Raw genomic sequence first — 13085 nt, 5'->3', positions numbered from 1 at the left:
TTTCTAGGGAGTGCCACCAGGGGCATATTTGTAATCTCCCTTTCCTTTTATATTAAGTTAATATAAATAACTAAACTGGCGGCAGCCAAAAGTAGTTGGTTTTTTTGTCTCTCAATCATATCTTCCTCTTCTTCTCTTTCTCTCTCTCGTCTCTCTCTCTCCATGAATGATTACAGGGCAAGTTTATTTGTGTAGTGCTTTTTTGTGAAGTGAAGTGATTATTTGGGGTAGGGCAGTGTCATGTTTTGGAGGGTATGTAGAAGATGTTCGGATGGATTTGTAATTTGTTGAATTGAGCTACAATATGTTGCAATTTAAGGTCTTCTGTCTAAGAAGGGTGGAACTTTTGTTTCCTTTTTCTGAAGATATTTGTAGAAGATTAGAGGAGGGTATCTGGTTTTGTTTTTCTTTAAACTTCTTTTGGGTGATTTCTTATCTCCTAGCATTATCTCCTCTCCTTTATTAAATATATTTTCTTTTTTTATTATCTTCAGAAAAAAAGGGGTTTAGAACTAAACATTCCTGTTTCCTAGAGTAAAGCAAGCACATATTTCAATAAGGTGTCCGTCTCGCCTTGTGCCTTGATTTTTTTTCTTGTGTGTGTGACTTGCACTTTCAAAACATTTTTGGGCTGCTCACAAGCAGGCCAGGCTTGGTTGTGGATTGGTACGATCTTTCTTTTTTTTTTAAGAAAAATTGAAAAAAAAATAACAAGATAGACAACAAATTGAAAATAAAAAATCTTAAAATTTTATTCCATATTAATTTTAGTGTATTCAATTGTTCATATATGAAATAATAAAATGAAATTGGAATAAAATGATATAATAAAAATGAAAATACAATTTACTTACATATACACGTATTATTATATAAATATCATTACATATATTTATTATATATGTATATATACACATGTGTGGGTCGTGCCTGGTTGTGCTGGTCCACAGGAGGCTGGCCCACATTACAGCTCTAGTTTTTTTTCCCATATTGTAATAGAAGAACTGTGGAAAAAAATGCTATTGAGTTAATCTGGAATCAGTTCTTGTCCTTGTGTGGAAGAAGTTGGTTTGCTCCACAGAGTACTATTGAGTTGTTCTCTCATGGTTTTGTGGATTGTAAAACCAAAAGAATGAAGTTGATATGGCATTGCATACGTGAACGGTGTTATGGAGTGTTTGGGGGGGGGGGGGGAAGAAATGTACTGGTTTTGAGAACAAGGAACATGGGATGGAAATCTTAATAGAGATGATCCAAATGAGAGTGGAAAATTGGGTGCTAATATGTGAAAAGTTTGTGGGCATGAAATGGATGACCTCCTTAGAGGCTTGCACATCATTTCTAATGAACCACTTGTTGAAGAGTAACTGTAAACATTTTTTTTTAATAAACCCAGAATATTTCAGCCATTACAAACAACCCATGATTAGGGTAGCGACTACTACCCTACTACTACAAAGTATACAGGTTATAAACAAGCCCAATACAATTGATTTCTAGTGACATCTTGTTTAGTTAGTGTGTCAGTCATCTCGTTTTCTCTTCTTAGCACCCATTGTATCACTAGGTTTATGTTCCTATAAGCCCAAAGTCCCATTACTGCTTTCTCCTTGTTTCCTAACCAGCCACTGATAACATTGAAGTCATGGACGCATTCATGGATTCATTCTGAGGTAGATCCTCCCTAGAGGTTTAGAGCACTTGTAAGTTGTAAGGGAGGCTAAAGCTTTGGGAAGCAGCTTGAACTGTTTGTTCAGGTGAATTCCTAGGTTGGTTAATTCCCTAGCTGATAGCTTGGCAAGATGTGGTGTAACAAGTTGAGGGTGTATTTGGGGATTGCCAGGTCTCAGGGCTCTGCTGTGATTTTTCTTCTCTTTTTTGTATGTTGCTTGGTTCAGCTTTTGGCTGGTTTATATTTGTCCCTGTCTATCTTGCTGGGACAGTTTTGGTTTCTTCAAGGCAATTAACAAATCTCTATGTTATTTATTAAAAAAAGAACCATGAAAAAACAATGAAGTGGAAGACCAAAAAGCATCATCCGAAGTTGTAGAAAATAATTTGAGGACTTACGATTTGATGAAAAACATATCTATTGATAGAGATGGTGGGACGGTATTCATGCATCTGACCCCGAACAGTTGGGGTTTAGTCTGTAATTAACTCAACATATTTTAATTAATGAAATAATCTTTATTGCTGATAACAAAAGGTTGGGATTAAGGCCAAGGGGTGTGTATGTGTGTGTTCTGGTAACCTTTTTTTTGTGGTAATCCCTATCAATGAATTAAGGATGGACTAAAGATGTACTAAATTTACTCTTATATCCATCATGAATAAAAGTTATTATCTAAATCTAAATCAATTGATCATGATCTTGTGAAGATGAAACATATTTTGTAGGGAATCATTTGAAGAACAATGTGATATTGACACAAACCAACCAATAGCATGGATGTCAGCTTGCTCAACTGAGCTAAGTTATTCTCATCTTAGTTAGGAGTGGAACATTCTGATAGTGCTTTGTTATTTGAATGGGCTTTTTGCTTTTTTTTTGCTGCAAAGCCCTGTCTCTTGTACATTCTCATGTACATCTCTATGTTTTTGGTTGAATGAAATTGTTACCTTCTCTCAAAAGTAAAAAAGGTAGATGAATTGTTATGTCATGATAAATTACTTCTAATATTGGAATTGCCTTAATAAAAAAATTCAGTGTCCTGTATCCCCTTTGCCATGTGGTGATTCCTAATAGCATGTTAATTTTTTATTTGTTAGCTGTCCTATCACCCCCCTCATTTCCTAATTGAAAGATTCTCATTGCATAACCTAACATAGTGGTCATCAACTTTTTTGGTAGGTAGGTACATAACGGTTGCTAATTGGGAATGAGTATTTTTCTGGTTTGTTTAAGTATATTGAATTGTTGATGAGTTGGTATGTCCATGAATAATATCTTTCAGAGTTTGATCTGACAATCTATATGTGTATCAGCTTCGACCCTGTGCATGCCATATAGGTGTCTGTTAAATTTTTTAAAATGGAAAAACTAGAAGGATAGGATCAGAAATGAAGTGATTCATGGGAATCTAGGAGTAGAATAGGTGATAAAATGAGATAAGTAGGCTAAGAATAAGATGGTTTAGTCACATGCATAGAATATCATCATCAGCACCTGTACGAAGAAGTGATTTATTGCAAGTTGATGAGGCTAGATGAGCTATGGGTAGACCAAAAAGGATATGGGTAGAACTAGTGAGAGATGATTTTGGTGCAACTAATTTAACAATGGATATGACATTAAACATGACAGATTGGTGAAACAGGTTTCATGTAGCCAACCTTGGGATTGGGCTTGGAGCCTTGGATGATGATGATGGTGATCATAACCATTTGCACCCATATAGCTACATCAATCCTGGTTTTCCTTCCTACAGTGTATTGCTTGACTATACATCTGGATTAAAGTTCATCGCATGGTTCCTTTCTATGCAACTGTACAATGATCAGAACTACCATTTATGGATTGTGCAGTTTTGTAACGGAAGGATTTTATGTTTTTGTTGTTCAATTTGAGTTTAAATTAGTTGCATCCAATGCAGGTACATCAAATTGCACGAAACTTCCGAGATAGATGGATTCCTCGTTCCTTGAGGAGAGTTAGCTATACAGACAGGGATGACAGCAAATTAGAATTACAAAGTGGCTCAAATTCCATTTGGCTTTCTTCATCACATAAACGCTGGAATGATCAAGGTGTAAGACCCACAGAAGCAATCAATTGTGTCGCTCAAACAATGCTTTCTACAACTTCATTTGATGCTGATGGCCAAGTGGACAGATTTGTTTCATATGTCAGCAATGCTTGCCCACCAAATGGGAGAACAACACGTAAGCGTAAAAGTCGCTGGGATCAGCCTACAGAGACAAGCCTGGATCTGAAGCCACCTCATTCAATTGAAGAACAAAAAGTAGAACTGAATTTAAAACAGAAACTTGAACCTAGTTCACTGAAGGCTCAGAGTTGTGAGGTTGTGCAAGATCAAACAATGGATGTTGACAAAGATGAGGGGAATCTCCAAGGTTGTGATCTTGTTGGGCAAGATGAAGCTTCTACAACTGCTGATACCAGTCACATCCAAGAAGATGCACCTCCTGGATTTGCTTCTGTTAAGAGCCCTCCAGTTCGATCCAATGCTTTTGCAGCCACTACTGCTAACCTTTTGTCAGATGTTGATCATTCAGGTTTTTCTTGTGAAGTGATAATGGGGACTGCACAGAGAAGGTATCTTTCTCATTTGCCTGTGTCGTATGGAATTCCGTTGTCTTTTGTGAAGCAGTTGGGGACACTACAGGCAGAATCTGTGGACTGTTGGAAAATAGCACCAGGCATTCCTTTTCATCCTTTTCCACCATTACCTCCATTTCCACGGGCCAGAGGCAACTCTTTGTCCCCTGCATCTATTGCCAACCCAATGACAAGGAACGCACATGAAGAAGAATTCAAACTGAGCAGTCATCATGGTCACCACTTAGATCCAAGCATTCCAAGCACATCAGGGGAAAGACCACCAGATGTGGCAGTTAGTGGGGCAAACAACCAGGAGATGATTAAGCAAGTAAGATGTTCATCAAATGGTTTGGGAAAGAGGTATTTCAGGCAGCAAAAGTTGAATAAACATGGCCCTCCAAGGCTCTGGAAAAAGATTCCTTGGGGAGTTAAGGGCAACAACTCAAGAAATGGGGTACACAGTGTAGCTGTAGGACATGTAGCAAATGAGTTCAGGGGTGTGGGTTCAGATGGTGTAAATGGTGGTGGTGATAATTATGGCTCTGCTTTTTCTCAACATTCACAACGTCCATATCAGCATTGATTTAAACAACTGGTGTGAGGAGCCACCGGTTTTTCCCTTATTTCTTATCCATGTATTTCTAATTCTTTTGTTATACAGGTTTCATGATTGATGAAGGTTTATTATTTGATTCCAGTCCATGATGATTCAACTTCCATCTAACAGCTGATTCCTAAAGTTACTGAGTTGATCCTACCATGGTATTTGATCCATCCACCAACCACCTCAAAGAGGCAGGTATTCTTTTGATGTATGTTACTTTAAGAAAACAAAAGATACCTCAGGTGATAGAAGTTGTTTGAAGTGAAACGTTATCTTCATTCATCAAAAAAAGTAAAACGTTATCTTCATTTTTCAAACTCTTTTCGGGATTATTTTCTTTCTCCTTTTGTTTAATTAGTGGCACAAAATAGGCTTCGTCATCCTTACCTTTGAATTGTTCAATGCCTGATGCCGGTATAGTAGTGAACTAGCTAATTTGACTTGTTGCTGTACATAATCTGTATAAATCAAGAAGTTTTCTTTTATTCCATTTTTCTTGTTAAATTCCAAGATTTGCCTGATGAGGGGTGTATGGAAATTTGTGTGACAATGTATATTCAACTTTTATGTTTTCCTTACCATTTTAGGTTGATCAAATGCAAAGTTCTTCAACGATGTCAACCTGGTTCAGGCACATGCAATATCTATTGTTCTGGAACTTAGGTGCTATTTAATGAACTTGGAAGTCCCAAAAAAATTCATGGGCTTTCACATTTGAAATCTGAACCTCTATCAGATATCATAGTGATTTCAATATAGTTGGAGTTGAGGTTATTTGGGGTTCAAGGAAGTGAAGTTGTTTCGTAATTTTTATTTTTATTGAGTGATGAAATAACTAAGGTTAAAATGAGTTTATTATGGTATGCATGCCTCGTAAGTGGCCATATCTTAGAGTAATGAGAAAACCCTAAGCTGATTAGTGTTAGAACATGGGATTTGAGTCTGAGGGTGGTGGAAAATGCCATGGTTTGGTCTGTATTTTGATCACCCATCCCAAGAACATGGATAAGCCAGGACCAACATTGATCAGGTAATGGCACTTTATGGTTGTGCGGTCGTGCCTCATAATTTAGAAGTATTATATAAGTATGGTAAACTATTCTCTTATTCTCATAGCTATTCGTATTAGAAAATTTTGAGTGATGTTTGGCATTGATGAGAAAATGGTGCCACATAGGTGAGAAAGCGATGCTTCAAACAATGCCCTCTTGTTTGGTATTGTTTTTCTAGAAAAAAATGTTGTTTTAGACTATATTTTAGAAATCGGGAAAGTGTGGTCTGGAGCAATGCCAAATTCAGTGTTTTTTTGAAAAAAACAGTGTGTTGCTGCCAGCAGTGCAATGATGTGGCATTATCTTGGACGGTGGATAATATAGATCAATGTTGAAAATGTTGCTGCCAACACTATTACCAAACAAAAATAGTGTTGTTTTCTCAGAAAATGCCTATGTGGCAGCACTGGTTTCAAACAAAATGGTGCTTATAATTCCACATGCCCAACATCGTTTTTATGAGAAAATGGTGCAATGTTCCCAGCACCAATGCCAAATATGAAACACCTACCTGAATTCTAAGGCTGCTTGAATTAATTCTTGTCGTTACTAGAGAAACTGTTTTAGAATGTGATCAGCTAAACATTGTTTTAGCTTATCATCATTATCTAAACTTTTAGCGATCCCAATAGATCATTAGTATCCAACCTTTGTCCTATCCATATTGTATCAGCTACATTAATGTTCAGTGCCATTATCCATTTAGGTGCTTAAAGCATTTGTTATTACTTCCATAGGGGTTACTTTTCTGCCATGTCTCTAGTTCTTCTATCCCCTTCAACTTGTAACAAGTCACATTTTCCAACTAGTACTTTAGATGGTCTTCTATGTATTTGATTAAATCATTTCAATCTATTTTTTCTCATTTTATCACATATTGGAGTTATTCTTAGGTTTATTCATGTCTAAATGTGCCCTTCCTGCTGATACCATTCACCCATCCATGTATTTGCATTTTCATCACTCAGTGTTTGGTCATGTGAATCTTAGTTGCTCAGTATTCTGCTCCACAGTATCATGTACCCTTCTATTTTGCCCATCTTGCTCTAAATCTATGGGCGACATCAAGGTTCAAAGTATTGGAAATAGTATGCATATCGGAAGGGCAAGGCATATCGGGATATGCCTTGGATACGCATGGATATGGACGAAAAATTAAGATACGCATGAAAACACATAGAAATGCTATAAATACTCTAATAAATCATAAATAAACATCAATATCACTAAATATAAGACTTAAATGAGCTATTTATACATAAAAATCATGTGTTTTATTGGGTTTTTATAAAAAAAATTATATTGTAATCAACAAACGGGAACAAAAGCATATTATTTAATAAAATACTTAATTCAGTTTCAATCTTCCGAATTCCAACTTCAAATTTTAAATCTATTATAATTTACAAATTCAACATTTAAATCCCATTATGATGTTTAAAAGTTAAAACTTTACATGAAGTCATGAATCACATAAAAGTTCAATTATTATATAAATTATCCAATTTTAAGTGTTAATGTTTTAGTAAATTAATTTTCAATTATTATTATGAAAATTTGTATTTTTTTAAATATTTTTTTCAATTATTATTTAATAAAAATATCCAATTAAAAAATAATAATTGTTTTCATATTTTTTAGGCTACAATTATATTCACATTCAAATTCTAGATTATCATGTGAAATATATCAATGCCTTTTATTTTGTATTTTTTAAATATTTTTAAATATTACTAAAAAATATTTTTAATTGTTTTAAATATTTTTCCAAGTGATATCTAATCCACTTAGGCAATTAACATTTATTGAATCAAATAATTATGCAAAATTTGTAATTATTGAATCAAACATTTTTCTGTATTTTTTAAATAATTATTTATTTTTATTCAAATAATTATTTTGCATGTTTTATTTTAAAAATTAAACAAATATTTTTTTGAATGACTTCATGGACATCTATTATTTTTATTCTAAAAATAATAAATTTTTTGGATGTTATATTCTAAAAACTAAATATTTTTTTATTCAAATAATTATTTTGCATGTTTTATTCTAAAAATTAAACAAATATTTTTTTTGAATGACTTCGTGGACATCTATTATTTTTATTCTAAAAATAATAATTGTTTTGCATGTTTTATTCTAAAAAATAAATAAATATTTATTTTTATTCAAATAATTATTTTTCATGTTCTATTCTAAAAATTAAATTAAAATTAAAAAAAAAGTAAATGTGTAACGGGAAATTTGAATGAATTTATGGACATAATAGATGAAATACTTATTTTGCATATTTCATTCTAAAAACTAAATAATTATTTATTTTTATTGAAAGAATTATTTTGCATGTTTTAATCTAAAAATTAAACTAAAATTTTAAAAGTAAATATGTAACAGAAAAATTGAATGGGTTTATGAACATAATAGATCATCCATATATTTATTGTAAATATTTATTATTAGAATTTTATCATAGCAAAGAATTTGAGAAATAAATAAATATTTATAATCTAAAAATAAAAATTAAAAAAAAATAATTTTTTCATATGATATTTCAATATATTGATGTCATTCTTAGATCTACAACATACTCAACCTATAAGGTTAGATCACAAAAAAAATGAAGAAATTATCTATATATTATATATTATTCTAAAAATAAAAAAAAATAAAAAAATATTTATTTAGGAGAAATTTAAATTGATCTATAGACATGATAGATCATCCATAAATATACAACATAATCAATATTTAGAGGTAGATCACAAAAAAAAAAACCCTAAAATTTTCATTTCTTTCAGATTTTTAATATTCTAGAAAATTTTCAAATATTCACAAAGATCCACATATAGGAGCAAAATAAATGGGATTTTTTGCACAAGAATAACATATCAACATACACAAAGATGTTTCTAAGCATCCAAATTAAAAAAAAAGCACAAAAACATTGGCTGAGATAGTAAAAAAATTGAAAAAACATACATATTTTCGCTCATTTTTAACAATCTAGAAAAACTTGTTGGGTCTTGGAAATTTGTGGATGTTTTGGTGGGTTTTGGTTAGATTTCATTTTCCAAGAATAGTATGAAGGTTTATAGAGGGTTTTGGGAAGAAAGAAGGCTTCTAAAATGGGTTTAGAAGCCTTCTTTCGAATGAAGTTTTTTTTTATGTTTTCCGCAACAATAAAATTGCACTGTATTGGCTGATACGCTACTGTATCGGCCAGCATATTGGCCGATACAGCACCGAAATAGGTTGATACTCACCGAAACATTTCAATACAGGCACGATACGTTTCCAGAACATCGAAAAGGAATGGTACTAAAGATTTGATACCATTCCCCATGCCGAAACCTCAAAGATACAATAAGTATTGGCCGATACGTAACGAAATTTTGAACCTTAGGCAACATCCTCCTCAGCATCACCTTCGTCATGAATTATTAAACCGAGGTAATGGGAGATGTCACATTGAGCCACCTCCTGGTCTCTAATCCTAAGATCTTAGTAGAATGAATCTTAATACTACCATTTTCTCATTGTAAGACAGAAAGAATCCGATCTTAATACTACTTTATTAAGGATAAGATTTAGGTGGGGTGGGGGGTTCAATACCATTTTCTCATTGTACGACAGAGAATCCAGGTTTAAAATGTAATGGAATAGGTTATATAATTTATTTGGTGAGGGTTTTATTCATAGCTGTCAAGGCGCCTATGACTGTATAAAAGGGTTCCAGTATAGGTGAGACCTTAATCTTTCAAGGCGCCTCTGGCATCTTATCGAAGCAGAGTGGTCTCTAGCATCTTCTTCTTCAATTGTAACTCTCACTATTTGCTAGTAATTTTGACATGAAAGTACTCTGTTAAATACTTACTAGGCTCTAGTTTTGTGTTTGAGATATTAAAATTAATTAATTTAAACTGTTATCGTCTTTTAGATATTTTGATTCTGTTTTTTTGAGAGGAAAAGTAATGTTAAAAAGCATTGTGATTCTTTTTTTCAATTTGTGTGTAAGCTACTTGGTATGTAAAAATAGGGAACCATCCTAGGATTTGGTCAAGGATGTATTTCTAAAATAGTCATGAATATAGTCAATGGTACTTCATTTCTACAAGAGAACCTATTGAAAACAATGAATATGTTGGCCATCTTGAGGAAGAGTGCAAATGCCGATTCAGTGCATACATACATTCTGTTTCTGTTTTACAGGTGTTTGACAAGAATACATTTATATATTGAAAATGACAGCAAAAACATATTCTAATACATGTTTGCATTCAAATCAAGAGCAAAGTTTGCATCCAAAAATTGGATGCAGACTTTTGCACTCAAAAATGATCAATGGAAAAAAAGGTGGATTCCAATCTTGTGATTCGTGTTTGTATCTATCACAATTAAAAATCATTTGACAGGCTTACAATATTTTCATTACAAAACTAAATCAACTTTGCATTTTGTAAATCAGACATATTTGCATTTCTACTGAACATTTTTGTATTTATACTCTTCTCAATCGGAGTCATACAAGGTTTACAACACAGAAGACTGCATTCAATTACCTTTTTGCCTTCATCTTGTCTCATGACTTCTGCGGTCCTTCCCTCTCATTTGAACATAACATATTTGAATGATAAGCCAGCTTTTTACTTTGTAATGTAGAAGTTCCCAAATAAAATAACAAAAAGGATTCTGGCATGTTTATTATTTTATTGATGGTAGACTGATATCTTATAATTTTCATTGTGGGTTGCATAATGGTATCAATGTATCATTGAAATGAATATAGGCTCTTAAGGAACTAGTTTACCATGAAATGATCCGAAAAGCTTCGAGTAAAAGTTCATTAAGGCCCAAAATCTGGAAGTCAAAAAATTCGGCTTCAGGCTTTCTACTTTGGAATTAGTTGCATAATTTTTTTTTTGTATTTCTTGTATTTTCTACAATTTTCAAATTTTTATTTTTCTTTCTATTTTTGGTTGTATTTATCATTTTTTTATGAAATGCTCTCATAAAATGATATAGGGGCAATTTGGGGTTTTAAAAATGTTTAAACATGGTCACATGAGAATATCTTTTAAAGTAAATGAAATGATACTGGCAAGGACAAAATGCTAAAATATGAAATTTCAGATGTTTTGTCGCAAACAAATGTTCCAGGGGTTAAATGTTACTACTAAGTTCATATCTGCTATCCACGAGACACTACAACTGCATGGGAAAATCTATGATAGGGAAAAGATATGATATAGAAGAAGTTTTGACCAATCAAAACCCACCCATGAATTTTGATAAATAACACCTGATTCGCTATCATATTTATGATTTCAGTTTATTGGCTAGTTGTTTTTCTGATATCATATCTTTTCTATATCATAGTCGAACCCCAATGCATATTGAGAATATATAAGTTTTCATTCTTGAGAAGATGTTCCTGATGCATGGATGTAGTATGTTATAGGTACATGCGGGAATGGGTAGCATCTTTGGGGGTGTTTGGTATAGTTGTGATTACATTGTGGAATGTTTTGAAAACATTTTGAGTTGATCAATGAAAATCGTTATTTCTATGTCAAATTTAATCTTTTAACCATAGATGGCAACGATCAATTGCATATATGCATTTTTTTTAATTGAAATGACACTCATATGATGTACGATGTAATCAAAATTTTTCATAAAATTGTATTGATCAACTCAAAATTCAATTCCATTGGACCAAATACCCCTTTGTGGGTAGCAAATTGCTCATACTTGTTACCCAAGAAACGGTTGCTAGGTCATGTGAGTGAATGGTGCTATTGTGGTTAAACTGCAAGTAGTTTGAATTTGTTGTTGGCAAAAAGCGGCTTAAGGCCAAGTTTGGATTCAAATAAATATTTATTTGTGTTTGGAATTTAACAACTAAGTTTAGTTCTATCAGAGGCAACATTTCTATAGGTACTTTGAAAAATGCGGCTTAACAACTAAGTTTAACTTTAGTTGGGTAATGCTGAGATGACAATGAAAATAGAGGAAAAAGTGAAAAAGAGGACAGTATATACTTGGTAATGCTGCCCCTGATAGAACTCTAAAAACAACATTATTAAAAAAGGTAATCCAAAAGCTAGAAGTCGTGATAGATGCACCCATTTCTACTCAAAAATAAAAGTACAATACTGTTGGGTGTGGGTCCAACCCATATGAGGGGCCCACCCCACATTTTCATGCTACCAAAAGGAGCTGTACTGTGGAAGCTAGTAGGGTTCTCACCTTTTTTTTATTTGGTATGCTCTCATTCGTAATCACTGTAGCAAGATGTGAAGAAGAAAACAGAAAGAGAAGAACCGAGGATTTTCTGGATTTTGTGTTTTGTGAATAAGAGAAGAAATAATTGGTTCTTATTCCATTGAAGGCCAAGTTTGGATGTATTTTCAAATCCGTTCTTGATGAGATTAAGTGTTGGAATTAAGAATCCCACTTCAGTTTAGATTTGTTGATTCTTCCTTTTACTTCTCAATTCATATTTACAGCAACTTGGTGAAACTTAAATCTCTGTTTCTGTTTTATCCACCTTACATTGGGTGATGCTAATGCTGTACTTGTGAATCAAGGATTATTTCCTTGATGTTTGTAAGTCTTTAATTGTAACTATAAAAGACTGATGTACCCATTAATTTCTAAATCAGTGGAAGGCTTTTACGGACCATAAGTCCCGTGGTTTTTCCCCAATTTTGGGATTTTCTATGTAAAAAAATCTGTATGTTCTTTTGTGTGGTGGCTGCTATTTGCATTTTTCTTTTACTTGGCTGAATTATTTATTTGTTATCATTATTGTTGACAAACCCATTTTGACACATAAATTTAGGGGAAAGTTTCTTGCTACCCTAGAATTATTTTTCACATTCATTTCTACTACCGTAATGTATCTTCCCCAACAATTATAGAATGCTAATTCTGGCTATCCAGGGATCTTTGGAGAGTGGATTGACATGGCCATTGTATGGCAGTTTTGACAAAACCCAAACTCATTAAGCTTAAAAGGAACAATTTAAACAAAAACAAGACAATCTATGTATATCCTATTGGATTCGATTATTTGATCCATTTGAAGCCTTAATTTATCATTGTGCTTGTTACATGCAAGGACTAAAAAATATTGATA

The 13085-nt window shown here is 33.1% G+C and overlaps 1 protein-coding gene across 6 annotated transcripts in view; it reads left to right on the top strand.

Moving 5' to 3' along the window:
- The window catches only part of LOC104606674 (uncharacterized), a 59474-nt gene extending 54076 nt beyond the window's left edge, over window positions 1–5398 (top strand). For 5 of the 6 annotated variants that reach the window (XM_010271996.3, XM_088887377.1, XM_010271994.3 and 2 more), the window contains one exon: window positions 3597–5398. In XM_010271996.3, coding sequence (XP_010270298.1) covers window positions 3597–4868 — 1272 coding nt within the window. In that variant the 3' untranslated portion in view covers window positions 4869–5398. Of the gene's footprint in view, window positions 1–2400; window positions 2496–3596 lie in introns of those variants that run through there. The other variant, XM_088887379.1, reaches the window with a different exon arrangement.
- The last annotated feature ends 7687 nt before the right edge of the window (window positions 5399–13085 follow it).

The sequence above is a fragment of the Nelumbo nucifera genome, chromosome 5, assembly GCF_055504915.1.
Source record: "Nelumbo nucifera cultivar China Antique chromosome 5, China Antique-T2T, whole genome shotgun sequence".
NCBI classification, from domain to species: Eukaryota; Viridiplantae; Streptophyta; class Magnoliopsida; order Proteales; family Nelumbonaceae; genus Nelumbo; species Nelumbo nucifera.
This window is presented reverse-complemented; position numbering and strand designations above follow the sequence as displayed.